The sequence below is a fragment of the Pseudogymnoascus destructans genome (genome assembly GCF_001641265.1).
Source record: "Pseudogymnoascus destructans isolate 20631-21 unplaced genomic scaffold scaffold_2, whole genome shotgun sequence".
Taxonomy (NCBI): domain Eukaryota; kingdom Fungi; phylum Ascomycota; class Leotiomycetes; order Thelebolales; family Thelebolaceae; genus Pseudogymnoascus; species Pseudogymnoascus destructans.
Genome location: NW_020167521.1, coordinates 919983 through 937963, shown reverse-complemented (window position 1 = coordinate 937963; position 17981 = coordinate 919983). Strand labels below are relative to the sequence as shown.

General features: G+C 47.8%; 5 protein-coding genes across 5 annotated transcripts; 1 reads left to right on the top strand and 4 right to left on the bottom strand.

The window, feature by feature from the left end:
- Positions 1-150: 150 nt before the first annotated feature.
- Positions 151-407, top strand: VC83_00924 (uncharacterized protein; the record flags this gene model as incomplete). The annotated part of the gene is made up of 2 exons (XM_024464611.1): positions 151-331; positions 379-407. The coding sequence occupies 2 exons, from the start codon at positions 151-153 to the stop codon at positions 405-407; spliced, it is 210 nt and encodes a 69-aa protein (XP_024327837.1).
- A 7084-nt stretch (positions 408-7491) lies between these two features.
- Positions 7492-7826, bottom strand: VC83_00923 (uncharacterized protein; the record flags this gene model as incomplete). Its single annotated transcript, XM_024464610.1, has 3 exons — positions 7492-7587; positions 7688-7753; positions 7803-7826. 3 exons carry the CDS (start codon positions 7824-7826, stop codon positions 7492-7494), a joined length of 186 nt encoding a protein of 61 aa, XP_024327840.1.
- A 1553-nt stretch (positions 7827-9379) lies between these two features.
- VC83_00922 (uncharacterized protein) lies at positions 9380-11154 on the bottom strand. Its single transcript, XM_024464609.1, has one exon. It carries the CDS (start codon positions 10918-10920, stop codon positions 9784-9786), a length of 1137 nt encoding a protein of 378 aa, XP_024327839.1. The 5' UTR covers positions 10921-11154; the 3' UTR covers positions 9380-9783.
- A 3686-nt stretch (positions 11155-14840) lies between these two features.
- DAL81 (Fungal specific transcription factor) lies at positions 14841-17184 on the bottom strand (the record flags this gene model as incomplete). The annotated part of the gene is made up of 2 exons (XM_024464608.1): positions 14841-16776; positions 16829-17184. 2 exons carry the CDS (start codon positions 17182-17184, stop codon positions 14841-14843), a joined length of 2292 nt encoding a protein of 763 aa, XP_024327842.1.
- A 341-nt stretch (positions 17185-17525) lies between these two features.
- VC83_00920 (uncharacterized protein) lies at positions 17526-17969 on the bottom strand (the record flags this gene model as incomplete). The annotated part of the gene is made up of 1 exon (XM_024464607.1): positions 17526-17969. One exon carries the CDS (start codon positions 17967-17969, stop codon positions 17526-17528), a length of 444 nt encoding a protein of 147 aa, XP_024327841.1.
- Positions 17970-17981: the final 12 nt, after the last annotated feature.

Below are 17981 nucleotides of genomic sequence, written 5' to 3'. Positions count from 1 at the left end.
AGACAGTTATCTGTTCAAGGCTAACAGCCAGCTAGATTCCTATTGTAGTTAGAATATAAGTTAGTAATCACCTTGGATAGACGCCATGTAATTGTAAGGCGAATACAGTAGTATAGCAGTATCTACATACGTCACTCTATATAAGTGATAATGGCCTTGAAGCCGCTCGAATTCCTGGCTTATGAGCCCCAATCCTTACCCCAGAGACATCGCCAATACTCTACCTTCGAAGAAGATGGCAGAGCAAGCCCTGCTCTGCCTATCCAGCCTACGATTGAGGGGCAAATCGAAGCCGACACACCAGAAGTATTGCAGCTCTCAACCCAGCAGCGTATAGAAAGCTGTGATCCTCAAGGCTTATGTTTGACATTATCTAAGCCAATAAGGAGATGGATCTAGACTGCTAGAAGGAAGGTCATAAGAACTCTGATATCGATAGTTTGGTGTTACGATATTAGCTAAAGCTACTTAAGCTAGTGGTGTTACAATCACAGCTCATAGCCACTAGAAACTATAGGAACAGGCAGCCATAGTAGCCACTAAGGTTACAAGGAACTGCTAAGCGCACAACTGTACATAACAGGAATAGCCTCACCACCTTCCTTTTCTTCTCCTTCTCTCTTTAGATTCAATCTAGCTTATTATTCTCTAGACTGGCTTCTTGACCTCTGTGACCATCGTAACATTTAGTAGCACGATGTCATACTGACATTCGTTGCACTCAGTTTGCTATCAAACTCAAGAGCAAACTTAGAAATCTCCTCCTCAAACCTACAAGTCACCATACATATCTTGGCTTATCACACCAACAACAAGAGCAATACTACTCAACGATTGCTGCAAACTCTTCTAATACATCTGTTTATGATACATACATCATGGCATATCTCTACCAACTAGAGGCCTAGGAACATGAACGATAGCTCTAGAATGTAATGGTGGGTGCACCAGATGTGAGAATCTAGCCACCCAAGGAAGGGATGAATTTACTAAGACAACACACTGTCTTAGAAAACAGAGCCAAAGGGTCGTAGCTTAGACTATTCCACTGTCACGGTTCACCAAGGCATAGGGCGCCAGTTGGGTATTATGAATTAAACTCAATCTAGAGAAGAAAGGAAAGAGAAGAGGAGCACTCGAGCAGTGGCTCGATCTATATACAGCTATTGTGGAGTGAATTCTCTTTAGCGAGACCAGTTCTGAGAATTCACTCCACAACTGAAAACTTCGCTCCAACCCCGGAAAGCTCCCCACACCCCTGAACCCCCACTCGAGCTGCAAGGCGCACTTGATATCGTAACATCCACAACGCAGCAATCAGGTGTGTGATGTAGTGAAGTGGTTCAGACAAGTTGCAACAAATGTTGAGTCTGGGAACTCAGGGGTAAGTCAGAGGTTAACACCTCACTGACTTTTCAGAAACAAGGAGTAACAAGATGAATGCTTGGAAGCTTGGAAAAGACGTGGAAGTATGTGATAGTCGATTTACTGTATTGTCTGCTTGCCCTTTCTTAAGGAAAGGGCAATCCTATTTATGCTAAAGGAATGTAGTTCTCTCATTTTCCAAGACTTTCCATGACTTACCAGGCTTGGTAACTGTAGTCGATGTAAGAGAATCCCATAGAACCATCTCTTAGGTTCATAGCCTATAGGAAGTAAAAGGAGGTCCAAGGTCAGAGTACCCCTATAGACAAATTATGTCATAGACAAATTATGTCATAGACAAATTATGTCATAACTTAACCAATCTTGTGGGTAACTAAAGAGCGATGACATGTAATGAATCATAGAGGTTCGTAGGAGCTTTTAGAGCTATCGTTCATGCTCCTAGGCCTCTAGTTGGTAGAGATATGTCATGTGGTAGTATAAGTGATGTCATGTAATGAATCATAGAGGGTTGTAGAGATATGCTATGTGGTAATATCAGCCCAGTAACTAAGGAGCGATGACGTGTAATGAATCATAGATGGTTGTAGCAATCGTTGAGTAGTATTGCTCTTGTTGTTGGTGTGATAAGCCAAAATATGTATAGTGACTTGTAGGTTTGAAGAGGAGATTTCCAAGTTTGCTCTTGAGTTTGATAGCAAACTGAGTGCAACGAATGTCAGTATGACATAGAAGCTTCTACAACCCTCTATGATTCATTACACGTCATCGCTCCTTAGTTACCCACAAGATTGGTTAAGTTATGACATAATTTGTCTATAGGTGCTCTGACCTTGGACCTCCTTTTCACTTCCTATAGGCTAGGAACCCAAGAGATGGTTCTATGGGATTCTCTTACGTTCGCTACATGATTAGCAAGCTAGTTGTGGGTCGCACTTGACTTCGAATACAGTTACCAAGCCTGGTTAGTCATGGAAAGTCTTGGAAAATGAGAGAACTACACTCCTTTGGTATAAATAGGATTGCCCTTTCCTTAAGAAATGGCAAGCAGACAATACAGTAAATCGACTAGCACATACTTCTACATCTTTTCCAAGCTTCCAAGCATTGATCTTGTTATTCTTTGTTTCTGAAAAGTCAGTGAGGTGCTAACCTCTGACTTACCCCTGAGTTCTCAGACTCAACATTTGTTACAACTTGTCTAAACCACTTCACTACATAATACACCTAATTGCTGTGTTGTGGAATAGTCTAAGCTACGACCCTTTGGCTCTTTTTCCCAAGACAGTGTGTTGTCTTAGTAAAATCATCCCTTCCTTGGGTGGCTAGATTCTCACATCTGGTGCACCCACCATTACACACGAATAGCTAAACAACGGTGTGAACTGCTTTGCCCTGAAAGTTTGTTCTGCATTCCTACTAATGTTAAAGTGACAAAATTAGCAGGACCTTAGCAGATGGATATAGAAAGCAAAAATTTATTTTTAACTGCATTTTTCCGCCAACTACATCACCCTCAAGATGCTCAAGTCAAGTGCATTAGTAGATCTACGTCTATGCTAGCTGCAATATTAAGGGCTCTAGCCTATGATATCCACAAACCTAACACGTCATCTACTACCTAAACAAATCGATTAGCATCTCATTGTACTCTGTCTGTTGCTGTTGCTTAAGAAATCAAGGATGAAAGGGTGTCTAGTAGGCAGTTGTATGTTATTTAGAGCTTTAGCGCTCACATAGGCCTTTGAGGTACTAAGGCTAGAGTGGCAGATTTGGGTGTCTACAACAAGACGATGTTAGAGCAAAATGAGCAAGACTACCAAAATGAGAGTTGAACTAAACGCAAAGGCGAAAAATCGGCATATGACAATTTTTGATATCTTTGCCGTTGTGGTGCAATTCAAACGATGGCTAAGGGGAGTGCTCTCTATGTTATCATTTAGGCTCTTATCATTTATTGTATCATTAGGGTTGGTTCAGCTTAGCTAAATTGATGGCATTCATAAAGGTATGGCACGTAGCCACATTACTGCAAAATAAAGTTCTACTTTGCCTATCACAATGACTTAGCGAAGACTAGAGAGCTGTCTAAAACTAGCGTGCGTCACTAGGGACTGACCCTATTAGGGGACCGACCCTAGACCAGACCATAGGGCGGTCTGGTCCTAAATCTTCAACTGAGATCACGGTCTAGTCTAAAGCCAATAACCCACAGTTGTTACGGCTACAGTAACATGACATCATGGTTACAGGGCCAGGGCCTAGTAACGTGACGTGTTAGTCACAGGGGGCAAGCAGGGTAGGCTGCCATGTGACGGGGCTAATGGATAGTTGCAGAAACTAGTGGATATTGGATAGTTGAGCTATCCACGAACTATCCTGAATATCTAGCTATCCGCCAACTATCCAGGTTACCCATGATGCACGACGCCACTATATAAGTAGATAGTATTTCCTTAGATAGGAGCTTCATGCTCAACTCAATATAGTATTCTTTACAATACTGTAACGTGTTACTTGGAAAGCCTTTGTGTCTAATCCCCTGCCTCCTCTGTCAAGTCAACCTTACGCAAGAAACCTCTTGTGTCTTCTATCGTTTAGAAGTCAGCGTTACAACAGTCCCCTACTAGTCTTCTAAGAAACCAGTTATAGGACCACTTGAATTTTATCACAGGACTAGGCCTACTAGAACAGTTTTCACAGGACTATTAAACATTTTTCACATGGTTTAGATAGAATGGCAATTACTATAATTATTGCTATATGTCTGTATTACGCCATGACTCTAGAATTTCTCGACTAGACCATGACTTGTTATAGACTTGACTTAGTTCAGTTCTCTCTGTTGTCCCCTTCTAGTGTATGTTAAGCCCATTATCTTTCCGTGGCCTCTTTGCAATAGAAGGCTTTGTAAGTGAAGGTAGCGAATAATCACCCTCATTTTGGCTTAGGGGCAGCCCTTGTAAATCGTCTACCTCTAGGTCAATAAAGTCAAGTGTGTCAACCTAACTTTAGCAATGAACTTGTCTATGTTAGTCTTGGTTCTAGGGTTGCAATTGCCAGACCCTAGGCAACTTATAAAGACCTCGTCATGATCTAAGGAAATTGTAATGGTCTTAGTTCCATGTTGTCTAGATGTGTGTATTTGGCTAGTTAGGGCTTCAGTTAGGGTTAGCAATTCGAGTAGACTCATGAGTTTGAAACCAAACTCAACTCATTAAGTTGAGTTTAGACCTGTACTCAAACTCAAACTCACCAACTCGAGTAGACTTATGAGTTAATGAGTTATAAAATGCATTAAACCTATTTAGGTATATACATTACCTAATTAGGACTAAGTTGCAATAAGATAAGATAAGATAAATTACTAATGTAATTGCTTATACAGAGGTCGAGTTCAAAAGTCGTGTCTGAGCTAGTAGTGCCAAGCCTTGCATAAAATGGTAATCTTATGAACCCCTCATTTTGTGACTCGTAAACGTTAAAATCATGGCGCCAAATACAAGTCTCTCAACTTGGGCTCTTATCGTGACCTTAAAATCCCCTATCAGAGGGAAGACAACAGCTGAAGTAGCTGAGAAGACAGGAGTATCTGCTCGACAGATAAACCGGATTTACACTCGGGCAATTGAGCGTGGTTTCGACCCAAACCACATGCCATTCTCTCTCCAAGATGAATGGCTAGACGACACCCCTCGCTCTGGACGCCCTCGAAAACAGACAGAGGAAACAGTCAATCAGGCTGTTTCGAAAGTATGCAGAGATAGATATGGCCGTGAGAAAACTTGCGCTGATATTGCAGGGGAACTTAGTATCAACAGTTTTGATATTTCTTCAACTACCATATGGCGAATCTTGAAAACAGCAGGATATCGGAAAACGAAACTGACAAGGAAGCCTGGATTGACGAAGAGAATGAGAGAACAACGGCTAAAGTGGTGCCTTGACCACGAAGATTGGACACTTGAGGATTGGAAAAATGTCATATGGTCAGATGAAACTTCTGTTGTTTTAAACCATAGACGGGGAGGATATCGGATTTGGCGGAAAGTTGAAGAGGCATTTTTACGATCTTGTGTAATGGTGGGTGCACCAGATGTGAGAATCTAGCCACCCAAGGAAGGGATGATTTTACTAAGACAACACACTGTCTTGGGAAAAAGAGCCAAAGGGTCGTAGCTTAGACTATTCCACAACACAGCAATTAGGTGTATTATGTAGTGAAGTGGTTTAGACAAGTTGTAACAAATGTTGAGTCTGAGAACTCAGGGGTAAGTCAGAGGTTAGCACCTCACTGACTTTTCAGAAACAAAGAATAACAAGATCAATGCTTGGAAGCTTGGAAAAGATGTAGAAGTATGTGCTAGTCGATTTACTGTATTGTCTGCTTGCCATTTCTTAAGGAAAGGGCAATCCTATTTATACCAAAGGAGTGTAGTTCTCTCATTTTCCAAGACTTTCCATGACTAACCAGGCTTGGTAACTGTAGTCGACGTAAGAAAATCCCATAGAACCATCTCCTAGGTTCCTAGCCTATAGGAAGTGAAAGGAGGTCCAAGGTCAGAGTACCCCTATAGACAGATTATGTCATAACTTAACCAATCTTGTGGGTAACTAAGGAGCAATGACGTGTAATGAATCATAGAGGGTTGTAGCAATCGTTGAGTAGTATTGCTCTTGTTGTTGGTGTGACAAGCCAAAATATGTATAGTGACTGGTAGGTTTGAGGAGGAGATTTCTAAGTTTGCTCTTGAGTTTGATAGCAAACTGAGTGCAACGAATGTCAGTATGACATCATATGAAGAGTCATTAGAAGGGACAACAACTAGGCCCTCCTTTCCTCCATCCTCCTCCCCCTTGTCATTAGTGAAGAAATCCTATACTAGACAGTAGTCAGAAGGCTCAGTTAGCAGGCATACTATAATGCATTAGGAATGTATTAGCAATATATTAGATGGTTCACTTACACTTCTCCTTGCTGTCTTTGTAGCCCTAGCACTTACGTGTGATGTTAGCAATTGCCTTTATGCAAGCCTTATTAGTCTTTGTAGGAATGCATTACTAGGAGACTTACTAATCCATCACCTTTCTTATGCATGGTAGGACGGCAGATAGTGACCATAGCGCGTAGTTTCTCTTTCTAAGGTGTCTTTAGGGCTTTATCTTCACTGTAGTCCTCAACCTTGACATTGTTAAGCTTGGCTAAAGTGTAGCAACAATAAGTAGCCATGGTAGCTTTAACGAATTCTAGTAATGCATTAGGAATGCATTAGGAATGCATTAGGAATGTATTACTAGGAGACTTACTACTAGCATCAATCACTTCTTGATGCTAGTAGTAAGTCTCCTCTCATACTAGCAACCTTCGGGCGCACCTAACAAAAGGCCACAAGGTCAAGCTTGCTAAGGTCCATAAGGGTGCGCCCTTATGCATTACTAGAATTCTTTAAGGCTACTATAGCTACTCATTGTTAGCATATCAAGTGCACCTTGCAGCTTGAGTGGGGGTTCAGGGGTGTGGGGAGCTTTCCAGGGTTGGAGCAAAGTTTTCAGTTGTGGAGTGAATTCTCAGAACTGGTCTCGCTAAAGAGAATTCACTCCACAACAACATAGCTGTATATAGATCGAGTCACTGCTCGAGTGCTCCTCTTCTCTTTCCTTCCTTCTCTAGATTGAGTTTAATTCATAATACCCAACTGGCACTGTAAGGACACAGGGCACCCAGCTCACAGTAATAGCATATGAGAGTGCGAGTCGGAGGCTAAACGGATGCTATCCTATAGGTCTACTACGAAGGATACAAAAAAGATGATGGGGAACCCCATCAGTCGATTTTCTCAAGTATCCGAAACCCATCCGACTCGGTTCCGACTCAGTTAGGCCACCCAAATGATCACACGTGACCCCACGGCTACCTGGAGTCTACTCCCTAGAATGAGAGACGAGAAGGCATTCTTACAGGCACCCTATGCCTTGGTGAACCATGACACTCACCGTCGCTACACTTTAGCTAAGCTTAACAATGTTGAGGTCGAGGACTACGAATGCATTAGTAATGTATTGCTAAGTTGAACTTACATCATGATAGCAGAGGTGGATAGTAGGCTAGTCGGTTAATCTAGCTTTATACTTCTCCTGTTCATTAAGAATGTTAAGGCAGCAGAACAGCTCTCTAGAGGAAACGATGAAGGCGCCGGTCTTCTAATGCATTCCGAATGGATTAGCATGTATTAGAAGGAGGTGAAGTTCAAAGTGAAATGCAAAGTGAGTTTTGAGAGGGGTGGGCTAGGGGTGAACTTACATCAGTTCCAAAAGGAGGAATGCCTAGAGGGCGAATAGGGAGCTTTTGGTAGACCTTGTCGGCCTCCTATTTCAATTGTTAGTATATTACTGATGCATTAGCAATGCATTCTCACATTGTTCTCGAGCTTAGGAGCCATGGTGGTAGCTGGGTGTGGTGGTGGTTGGTGGTTGTGGTAGTGGTGTTGACAGAAGGTGGAAGGTCAGAAGTTGAGGATTTATTTGTGGGGGGGTCAGCCGAGATTTTGCCAGAAGTGGGCTGGGTGCACTTCACCCACTGCCCAGAACGTAGGTGACCTGACCCCCCCCTAACCTAAGCTGAGCTGCGACAGCTGCAACAACGTGGAAACAGTGGGCAAAACTTATGATTGGTGGGATAATCCTGGGCGCGAAGGGACAGGAAACGAGTACACAGGTGAGCAGACCATCAGGGGTTAGCTCAGCTGACCCGAAAATGCTCCACTTTTATGACTAAACCTTGCACGTTGGTCAGCTAAGCTTGCGTTGCATCAGATGATATGGTCAGGTAGGGCTAAAAACAGTATATAATAGGGCCCTAAATTCCTACCAACATAAAACCTGTAGGGCATGGCAACAACAACAGTAGTAATTCATTGCTAATGCATTATTCACAATGGATGAGATAATTTCACTACCTCAACTAGACCCATGGTCTGATACTGTTAGTATTGATAGTAGTCTTCAATTTGAGGATGAAAGATATCAGGAACTTGTTACTGAGGAAGAAGAAGAGGAGGAGAAGGTAAGAGCCGCCTAATATATACTTAATGCATTACTAATGCATTAATATCGAAACAACCACAGTTATTTCAAGCGATGTTAGCGACAAAGCAACCCGGGTAATGAAGGTAAACTATACAACAGATTTACCAGAATACCCCTAAACATCCGAAAATGGGGTCGCCTATATCATCAATACTTCCTCAATGACACCAGAAGCAGTTGATGCTATGTGTAATAATGTGTGTTCTTTGGTAATGTGTTCTTAATGCATTATTAATGCATTATAGGTCCAATATTGCCATAAACGACTTCAGCCACCAAAGCCAACGCACTGCAGTGTTCTTAACAATGCTTATTGTAAAAGGATGACTAATGCATTAATAATGTATTAGTAATGTATTAATCTCAGCGTGAAGTTGAAAGTGAAGTTGAACTGGAATTGAACTTACATCTTGGGGAAAAGGCTTCATTCCGAGTGGGCGTTCAGTAAGGAGTTTGTAGGCCTTATAGGCCGCCTGTTGTGGTTGTTAGTAGAATTATCAATCCATTGGTAATGTATTCATAGCTTGATGGGCGCCATCGTGGTGGCGGAGGTGGTGGAGTTGGTGCTGTTGTTGACGGAAGGTCGAAGGTCGGAAGTTGAAGATTTATTTATGGGGGTCAGCCGAGGTTTTGCCGGAAGTGGAGTGGGTCAGCCTAGGTTGGGGGGATGCTCGGGTCACCTACGTTCTGACAGGAAACGGAAGACGGCAGCGAACTTTACCCGGTCGCTGACTAAGCCGAAGAAGATGGACCCCCACGCTTCCCCACCACCCCCTTGTAACGAGAGGATACAGACCCACAGACAATCTTCTCAGTTGTGGAGCAGTAAAGTCACGACACGCCATCAGCATCCACTTCATTCTTTCCTTATTCGGGATTCATAGGATGAACGAGACTCAAAAAATTGGGTTAATCTTATTATCTATGGTTTGATAATTTTTTGCTATAACGATGGTTTTTGAGGCGCTCTAAATCGAGCCCCAGAGTTGCCTCCCAATCCCAAAACCAATCTATGATCACAAGTAAAGGTGCAACGCATGAATAGCCCTCTCTGGCCAGAGAGGCCCCTAAAATGCAACGCCATATAAGTCAATCTCCGTATTCTAGCCGTACCCTCCTCCCCGTCCAACCCCTCAATTAAGTTGTCCCCGGCCCAGCCAGAGTCGTGTTGGACCATTATTAACCTGCCAAACATTCTCTAGTAAAGTTTGCTTTTGCGAATTCCGAGGTTGTGACAGCCATGCTTTTCCTTGACGCGTTTTGAAATTCTCCCTGGGCGTAATCAAGCGGAGAGGCCATCTGTCGAAGATACTAGAGGCTCCTCTCCAGAGACACCAGCTCCTTGAACATGTTTGTCCACCTTTGTCCCTCTTCCTTGGTTGGCTGCGGTAGAGGGCTTCTCGCATATCCTCCATAGCCAAAGCAGCCCTGCATGCCAGCCTTGGTGCCAACAATTCCTCCTTGAATGGCGGCCCAGTCGCCCTTGGCTACGACCTCTTGCATGGCCTGAGCCTCAGTAATGTTACCAGATTTGTAAAGATCGATGGTCTTAATGCAAGCCTTTGGAGAGATGTTTGCCAGCCCAGCAAGGATACCATGTCCACCTCCAATCATAGTCTGAAGGGTGAAGTCCGCTGAGCCTCCGAGGACAAGGAATGATGGCAGGTTTGAGGCAGGTTTGGATGACTTGGTAGCTGCAACGACGCGGTTCAACTTTCCAGTGTTTCCGCAGGTAAGTTTGACACCGACAATGTTTGAATGCTTGGAAAGCTCAATGATGATATCCGAGCTCAAGTCAAGACCCGAAACAGCGCCAGGGTAGTTGTAGATGATGAGTGGGATTGGCGAAGAGTCTGCGACATCGTTGAAGAACTTCAAAACCGATTTGGAGCTTGGTGCAAACAGAGGTGCATAGTAGGATGGTGGTAGAACCAGAGCGTAGTCTCCTCCTGAGCGGTGTGCCTCTCTACATAATTGGATAGCCTCACGAGTAGACTGTGCGCCACAACCAACAATGATTGGAAGGTCACTGTAGCCGGCATCGGCAAGGGCTTTCCTAGTCGTGGATGTCACTTGTTGGCGCTCGGTGTGTGATAGATGTACTGCCTCGCCGTTGGAGCCTTGGGTTGCAATGCCAGCAACGCCTGCTCGTGCCAAGCGGACGGCATGGGTGGCAATGGTCTCGTGGTCAAGATCCTCCGAGCCCACATGGAAGAAGCAGACGGTGGGGACATAGACTCCTGGAACAAGAGGCCGCGAGACGTTCTCTGCCATTTCTAAGGATGATGCCGTAGTAGAGGTGCTTTCAAATGAGCTACTGTAGTGTGCTTCGGAGTCTGAGTAAACGTTTCTTGGAATTTGAGATTGTGAGGCAGTGATCCTAATTGGCATACCGTGAGGTTGTGTGTAGCTCCCAGAAGGTGACGGGGCATCGCTGTGAGGAGACATGATTCAAGTTTTATGGCAGGCACCCTTAAATAATGATTCAGGTGGGAAGTGACGGTGTGCAAATGGGACAATGGGTCTTCAAATGCAGTGAATATGAGATGGAAAAGAAGGGGGAAGTCTGTGTGACTTATATGTGAAATTTTCGCTCTCAGTTGGAAAGGTGGCTTGGCGATCGGAAGGCACGATGATGAGTCGAGATCCAAGAAAATGGGCTGGGGGGGGGGTAGGTTAGCCTTGTCAGGCGTGGACGGGGTCGTTAATAACGGAGATGGGTGTGAAGGGGGGGGGGTGAGGGGCGGGTGAGGGGCGGCGGCAGACACAAAGGGCAGACGAAAGACCAGAATCAGAACAACGGGGCCCATAAAGGCCCATATCCCATATCCATATAGCCCATTATACTTCTCAGTACATACCGTACCGTACAGTACAGTATAGATAGTACGATATGTTGCTTCTGGCCACCAAATGCTATTGGCATTGGATTCGAAGGATATATATTTTAGTGATGCTATTGATGATTCCATAGCATCACTAAAATATATAAAGTTATCCTCACACACGACTCAGGGTATCATGGCAGGGCCTCAGGGTTACTCAAGTGGACAATTCCGAGGCATGGGACCTCCTATACAGAGCATTCGACTTATCAGAAGTCGTGTATACGATATATGATGCATGAAATGCAATGCTGGAGAACCGGAGAGCGTCCTTTTACGGCCAGACACACAGACTGCATGAGAGCCCAGATGCCAGAGCCCAGCCAGAGCTTTGCCGGCTTGTCGTCTTGTCGTTTTCATGTTTTCATATTTCATGTTTTCATGTTTTCATGTTTTCATGTTTTCATGTCTTCATGTTTTCATTCATGTCTTCATATTTTCATTCATGTCTTCATGACTTCATACTGTAAAGTAGCTGGATTGAAAATAGAGTACCATGTAAGGTACTATACTTAGCGTTGACAGGTATGGAAAGGCTCGTGTCCATGCTCCGATGACCGCGTGTGAAGCGTCTTGTGAATGGGGGGCGTGATGCCCTCGTCTACGCCGTCCTTGTCGTCGCCACCCCCCCCGCTTCCACCTCCCGTCGAGTACCAATGACCCTTGCTGCAATGACAACGAAGATACTTCTAATGCAGTAACATGCACAGTACCCAACCAAGTACCTTTTAAGTACTGGATGCACACTGGCCGCGTATTCGTGATGCACAGGATCCACAAGGACTCGTGCTTCCGTGGGGGTCAACACGATCGACCCGTTGAAGGACAGGCCTCTCTCCTCCTCAAGGGGAATGAATCCTCGAATTCCAATATAGTAACTACGACTACTCCGTACTGTAAGTAACCCTCCAATCTTGCTATGTCCAACTTTCCAACTTTCCAACTTTCCAACTTTCCAACTTCCCAACTGACGGCCGTTGTAGCTGGACCATGCTAGTCTCGCTGTTCTGCTGCTCCCAAACCAACCTACTGCAACTCACTTCCGTTAATCATCGATCGGTCTTTCTCTCCGCGTCGTCTTCCACCTACTTCCGCCTACTACCGCCTACAGTACATCCACCTACTTCCGCCTACGACCGCCTACAGTACTTCCGCCTACTTCCGCCTACTTCCGCCTACTTCCTCCTACTTCCTCCTACTTCCTCCTACTTCCTCCTACTTCCTCCTACTTCCTCCTACTTCCTCCTACTTCCTCCTAATACAAATCCAATCACCAAGACAAGAGTATAAAGGAGTTATAAAGTAACCGCCTCTCCACTTAATCCGACGGTGATGCGGATTACGCCGTGTCTGAGTAAGCTTTGCCTCCTACTTCCTCCTACTTCCGCCTGCCGTCTCGGCTCCGCATATCGTGCTGGTGAGTACTCCGCGTTGTACATCTGCCCAATCCAGATGCAACCTCTCTTCCCAAGACAACGCCAAATCGACAGGGAGAGACACCATCTGCAGCCGGTCTCGTGCTGGGAAAACAAAGGCTGGGACATCTAGAGGGGAGCTCCAGCGCCACGCCAGCAATCCGCACAGCTGGGATCGCCCTATAATTGGCGAGGCGTGGGTGGTAAGCAGCGTTACGGAGGTGCCAGAGGGCAAAACCCCCTACCTCGCGAGGTTCCTACCCGATCGTCTCATGTGATGGGAGTCGAATGGGACGGACGCATTTGGCTGGCGCTGCATCCCCCCCGGACGTCGAGCTAGAGCATCTTTGACGCTCAGCTGCATTTCAGCTGCAGATTGCCTTTTGCAAACTGCGGAGGCATGGAACCCTCCATATATCATCTCCATATGCCTTTCCTTTTTGTCTCCTCTGCATCACGCGCTTGCGCAAACTGCCCTCGTGCTCTCCCACGACCGCCCACTTGAGCATCCACAGCAAAATAGTGATTCGCTCCAGGACTCGCTGCACTGTCGCTGCACTGTCGTGTGCCCTTCTCTTCAAGGCCCAACTCCACATTCTGACGCTGACACTGCACCGCACATCTCCTTACACACACAGCCTCGTCGAACTGGGCCGCCTACAATACAAACGCGCTCTTAAAACACTCTACCCCAGTCCCGCGTCCCAATATTTAATAATAGTGTGGGGGTCCATCACCACCCCTGCAATCTCGCCCCTTCTCCCCCATCCCCCATCCCCCATCCCCATCCCCCATCCCCCATCCCCCATCCCCCATCCCCCATCCCCCATCCCCCATCCCCCATCCCCCATCCCCCATCCCCCATCCCCATCCCCCATCCCCATCCCCCATCCCATCCCCATCCCCAGCTCCCCAACACCAAAAACAACCGCCAACACCCATTCACAACAGACAACAGTACTACAACATCCCCCATCCCACGCCCGCCAAACCGCCAAACCGCCAAACCGCCAAACCGCCAAACCGCCAAACCCGCCAAACCCGCCAAACCGCCAAACCCGCCAAACCCGCCAAACCCGCCAAACCCGCCAAAACCGCCAAAACCGCCAAACCCGCCGACCACGAACCTCACATCGCGGCCACCCCGGCCCCCAACGCAACACGCCACGGCCAGAGAAGAAAGGTACTAAGCGCCGCCCCTACACCCCCTCTAGGTCGCCCCTACCCCACAAAGCCACACAGACGCTGTATAGTCATAGCATATACTTGGCCAAAATTATCGTAGGGGGCATGGAAGGGGCGCTAGGGCGCAAGTCACATCTGCATAGGAGGCACGTGCCGGGAAGAGCTAACCCCGCAATTCCCGTTTTGGGGAGGGAGCCCAGGATCGATGGGGAGGGGAGGGTGTTGTTTACAAGGGCGGCTGGGGGTGTTGCCCTTCTGCGTCTTGATGGTTGGTGTTGGGAATGCTGGTGTGAGGAGAAGGGGGATGGGATGGGGATGTTTCGTTCCTGCGAGGTGGGTGTTTACATCGAAAGTTCGGACTCGACACATGGGTGGAGGTCGCTGGTCCCCTCAGCTTAACCTCAGAGTCGACACAATGCGAGACCAAGACCACACTCAGTAACAACGACCTCCTCTCACGACCATCGAATACATCAACTGGGAAGGTGGTAACAATCACGAAAGACCGACCATGCCCATCCCTCAACCGCGCACATACCCTACCTCTTCGCACGCCATCTCGCACCATAAACCACAACACAGACGTCACAAGCAAAAAATCATGGAAATAAAGGAAGATATTTCTTCAATTCTTCATAAAACTCCGGCGCCCTACGGCGGCAATGCCAGATCTCTAGTGGTTCACTATTCTGTTTTTGGGGGATATCAAACGCCGCGCTAAATAAAAACACACAACTCCAAGCCAGCCCAGCCAGCCTGCCGCTTTTTCGTTTTCATCCGGGTCGTGCCCATCATCTTCCATAAATAAAACACATGTCTCGGGGGAGCAATCTCACTACCCCGCAGCCTTGTCGGGCGGGGAAAACGCCCACTCAATCGCCCCTCATCTTTCCCGTCCCTGTAGATGCGCCGCCATAAAGGCCTCAAACCCCTGGCTCACCTCCACCGAGCTGGTACTATCACTCGGGCTCGCAAGTCCACTATCCACATCCCCCGACCCCGCCTGGCCATCGCCCATCCCAAAGCCATAGCCGCCACCGCCGCTGCGCGCACTCGAGCTCATCATCCCGCCTAGGCTTATTAAGCTGGCGGAGTGAGAACTGCCCAGCCCGACCTCGCTATTGTCTCGTGAGAGCAGAGGCTTCTCGGGGAGAGCCTTCAGGAGGCCAGTGCTGGTATCCAACATGCCGAGCGCAAACTCAGTTAGGCCCTTCACGCCACGCCCTTCACCATCCGCGCTGACTCCGGCGCGCGCGCTGACTCCAAGCGTCCAGCGGTACTCCTTCAGGCGCATACGGTAGAAGTCGGCCTCTTCCTTTCCAGGGGCCGTTGCCCATAGGAGAGATCCGAAGGTTCCGATGAGGGCGAAGTTGGTCTTGGACGAGAAGTACCAGAACGCGCGGAGATGGCTTGGTGTCAACCTATTTACAAAATCCATTGCGCTGATGAGCCGAGTTTTCGCGGCGGATCGGCAGATGTGGAGAATATAGGGGTCGATGGGAGGAAGGTTCGGTCCAGGTGGCGTGAGAGAGCGCACGATGCGGCGATGAAGCGTAATTTCAGTGGCGAAGTATGAGAGATGCAAGAAGCCGGTAGACGAAAGCCTGCTGCCCTGGCTTCCATTGCTGAGTGGCGACGGCGAGGATGCCAGATTGGTGTGGCTATTCTCCATTTTCAGGCACACCGGCAGCGCAGCAAACCATTCTTTCAGCTTCAGCTGCACGGGCTTCGCCAAGGAGAGAACCATATGGGTACCAGACGTGCCGGCACGCGTCACATTATCCATCGCGGCTAGAGTATAAAAGGTTTCCAGGACTTCAGCAAGAAGTTGCGACAAGGATACCATCTCTGTGAAGAGGAGCCTGCCACGCTCGTGTTCCAGCACCTCTCCATCCTCACGACCACTTCCATCACCCGGGTCGCTCTGGTCGTCAGGGAAATCGTTCCATGTGAGTGATCGCACTGCCCAGTTAGATGCAAAGATATGCGACGGCCGTCCGTGTATGAGCGACCCCCATTTATCTTGCATATACAACGCCCAAGCCAAGCGCTTTCGGAGACCGCGCTCCCAAAGTGGAATCTTCCAGGTCGAACAGTCGAGATGAAGGCCTAGCTCTTGGCCGATAGCGACAAGCTGTGCCGTCGGCGCCCATTGGTCTCCCTCCGGACGTTGCGATAGGAGTAGGCCGGCTTGTATTGTCGACAACTTTGGCCGATACATGGCATCTGCCAATGACGTACGTACGAGCCGCTCAAGCTCTCTGACATTCGGTCTCGGGGACTTGGCCAGCTGTTCGCTGTGGTCCCACCAGTTGATTGCTAGAATATACATTGCAGCTAACAGTGCAGGCGAAAACTCTTGATAGGACCTCGCATATTTCTCCAGAAATACGGTCTTTTGGATTATAGGAAAGCTTGGGTGAATAACATGAAAGTACAGATCTATCAGGGCCAGGCCGTGAGGAGTGACGATTGCCTCAACGGCATCCGAGTCCTCTATGACATGCTCGTATCCAGGGGTGTTGTAGTCTGGGAGCATCAAGAAAGTATCGACATCGCTGACCTTCCTCAGCGTGCCTCGCGAAAGTAGACTCTCATCTTGAGGATCGAAATGCGACAAGTCGAGAAGAGAGGGCTCGAAGTCTGTTGTCGGCCCTATATATTGACTGTACCGATCATTCTGTAGACCGAGCGTGCGTTTCAGCATCGCTGGCCCGCCAATGTTGGCCATATCTTCGGTGAGAGAGCCGGCACAGGTGCTGGAATTGCTCGAGTCAGGCTGCCTCCGCTTGGATGGTTCTTCAGGCCTGTCTGGCGACCTAGAAGGAAGTCAGATGCGCTGTATCGGGGACGAAAACGAGAAATACATACCTCCTCTTGGCAGCGGAGTCCTCCTTTCCCACCTTTCCTTCTTCAGGGACAAGCTTTCTCTTGCGCGGCTGCGGACTCTGGACAAACGTGCAATCCTGCTTGTGGAATTTGCACAAGACACACGCAACCTGGCCCTCGTGTATGACGCACTTACTCTTGCGCCTTCTGCAGGCATCACACGGTCGGTCCTTCCGGGTACGTGTGTTGGGTAGGTCACCGTCTACTATCAAGCTTCTCATGCTCGAGGAGGCCTTTGGTTTTATACTCTCCTCCGCAGGCGTGTCGTTCTTGGCATGGTTGGGTTTGGCAGCAATGGGGATGGGAGCCGTCCGAGGGATAGAAATGGGGGTCGACATGGCTTTCGAGGCCGCTGGGTGAGAGTGCGCAGGGGACGGGGTAGGTGGCGCGCCGATTGAACCCCACAGAAGAGTCCCCCGCGGACCGATCCCACGACACAAGCACTGGGTGACACGGGCAAAGAACCAACCGTAGGTAATCGGGATGATCTCCCGGATTGGACTTGGTACGGGTACCAAGCAGTCCGTTAGACAATGGAATTGGTTTTGCTTATGCTTCTTTTTTGGTCAAACGGTTATCAGATACCGACACGTATGAGGACGTTCGGCGGGCCGGCGAGGGATGTGCAAGGACGCCTGATATGCCAAATGGGCATGGTATCGAGAGCAGCGCGGGTACTCTAGAAGCGCTCTACTAGCCCTGAACAGGATAGCTCGAGGCAGAAGGCGAATGGGGTATCCGGGGAAGGCTTATCGTGTTTCTGCAGTGAGACTGGCGCAAGTTTCTTGGAGGTAGGTGGTGGTGCAGAGGCGTAGAGGTGCAGCCGTGCAGCGGGTGCAGATAGATGGGGATGGGAGCGATAGATAAGAGAGTAGTTTTGCGTAGGGGCGCAGTGGATTCTGGGGAATATGGGGTACTGTGTGATTTGAGTATAGTATGGGTGTAATGGTAGTGTTTGTGTGGTGGAAATGGCGGAGATGGAATTTTCGAGGTTTGGATTTCGGGTGTTGACGGTATGCAGAGATAGAGTGGTGGGTGGTTGTTGGATAGATAGGAAGATTAGGTATTTCGTATATTCGGGGGCTAAAGATAGCGAAGTAAGAGAAGAGAAAGAGAGTACCATAAGAGGTAAGAG

Bases quoted from the DNA above. Each gene is read 5' to 3' on its own strand.
- VC83_00922 (XM_024464609.1), bottom strand. From the start codon at position 10,920: ATGTCTCCTCACAGCGATGCCCCGTCACCTTCTGGGAGCTACACACAA.